This window comes from Arachis ipaensis, chromosome B5 (assembly GCF_059453495.1).
Source record: "Arachis ipaensis isolate K30076 ecotype BB chromosome B5, ASM5945349v1, whole genome shotgun sequence".
Classification (NCBI taxonomy): domain Eukaryota; kingdom Viridiplantae; phylum Streptophyta; class Magnoliopsida; order Fabales; family Fabaceae; genus Arachis; species Arachis ipaensis.
Window position 1 is genome coordinate 137,377,978 of NC_142440.1, and position 1,266 is coordinate 137,379,243.

Here is a 1,266-nt window from a genome sequence, read left to right on the forward strand (position 1 = left end):
CTTTGTGTGGGTTGATGACTACATTGGAAGAATTGGGTGCATGGAGCCAACAAAAAAATTGGTTGATAATCAGAGCTTAGATGTTGTAGAACATTTTGGGAAGAAAGAATTGGAGAACAGAATGACTGATCTAGAGCAAAGAATAATTTACCTAGAGAACAAGAAAAGCAATAACTTATGGGTCATAGTTATAGGCTTGATTGTTATAGTTGTTGGTCTTTGTTTACACTGGGCCCAACACTTGGTTGTATATTGGGTCTTTTTCTACCAATATTCGATCTATTCTTTCTTGGTGCATCCTTTCTGTTTAGTGGATCCTTCTTGTTCTCTTTCACTTTTCTCTTTGGTACAGTCACTTTTTTCCCCTTGTAAATCATATTTCTCTTCTTTTTGATACGCTTCTCTTCTCCACTGCTCTCCTCATCATCACTGTCATCATTATACCCCAGAGGTGGAGGCTTGTAAGGTTCATCCTCCGTGCTCTCGTAGCCGTCATCAGAGGATGATGTCATCAGATTATCACTGATGTCATCTAGTTCTATGCACTCAACATTCCCAGTTCCTGCATTCTCACCTCCTACTTCTTCTACATACTCAGGTTCATTAACAACATAATCAAAGTAAACATATAACTCAACTTTTTCTTTATTCATAACCAAATTGTCACACAATTCACAAATCCCACTATTCCCTATTAAATGATGAAGCCCAGATTTTATATCACTCGCCGTACTATCAAACCAGTATATTGCCTTGTAGTCAAGATATCCTAAACCCTCATACAACTTTACCAAATCACCAAAGTTGATAAAATCTATGTCCATCTCTAAAATTTTTTTTACCTTTCTATTCACATAAACAAGTCCCCCATCACCATTCCTCACAAACTTTCTTCCATGGTGAAAAACAGGAATTACATATCTATCAGTCATACGTAATTTTCAAACAAAAACAAAATCAATCCACAATGCACAGAATCCTAAGAAACTTTAAAATGAGGACACAATATCTTTTTTCAAATAAACTGAAATAGAAAGCAACCATGGCAGAATGCATTTGCATGCATCGCACCCTACACTAAATGTAACCCAAATGCGAATGTGATCATGAACGTTGTGGATTTGCTTACCTTGATTGATGACTGAACTTCTTCAGCATACGAACTTCGTTTCTCCTATTCCACTTTCTTCGATGACGCTTCAGTTTCGTTTCAGAAGGAAGGAAGCTCTGGCTTGATGAAGGGGTTAGTGCAGTATATAGGGGTGC

General features: G+C 37.4%; 1 protein-coding gene across 1 annotated transcript; it reads right to left on the minus strand.

Annotated features, from left to right (window-relative positions):
• Positions 1-203: 203 nt before the first annotated feature.
• On the minus strand, positions 204-932 carry LOC148565904 (uncharacterized). The gene has a single exon (XM_088487295.1). It carries the CDS (start codon positions 930-932, stop codon positions 204-206), a length of 729 nt encoding a protein of 242 aa, XP_088343421.1.
• Positions 933-1,266: the final 334 nt, after the last annotated feature.

Coding starts and splice junctions, on each gene's coding strand:
- LOC148565904 (XM_088487295.1), bottom strand. CDS start 932: ATGACTGATAGATATGTAATTCCTGTTTTTCACCATGGAAGAAAGTTT.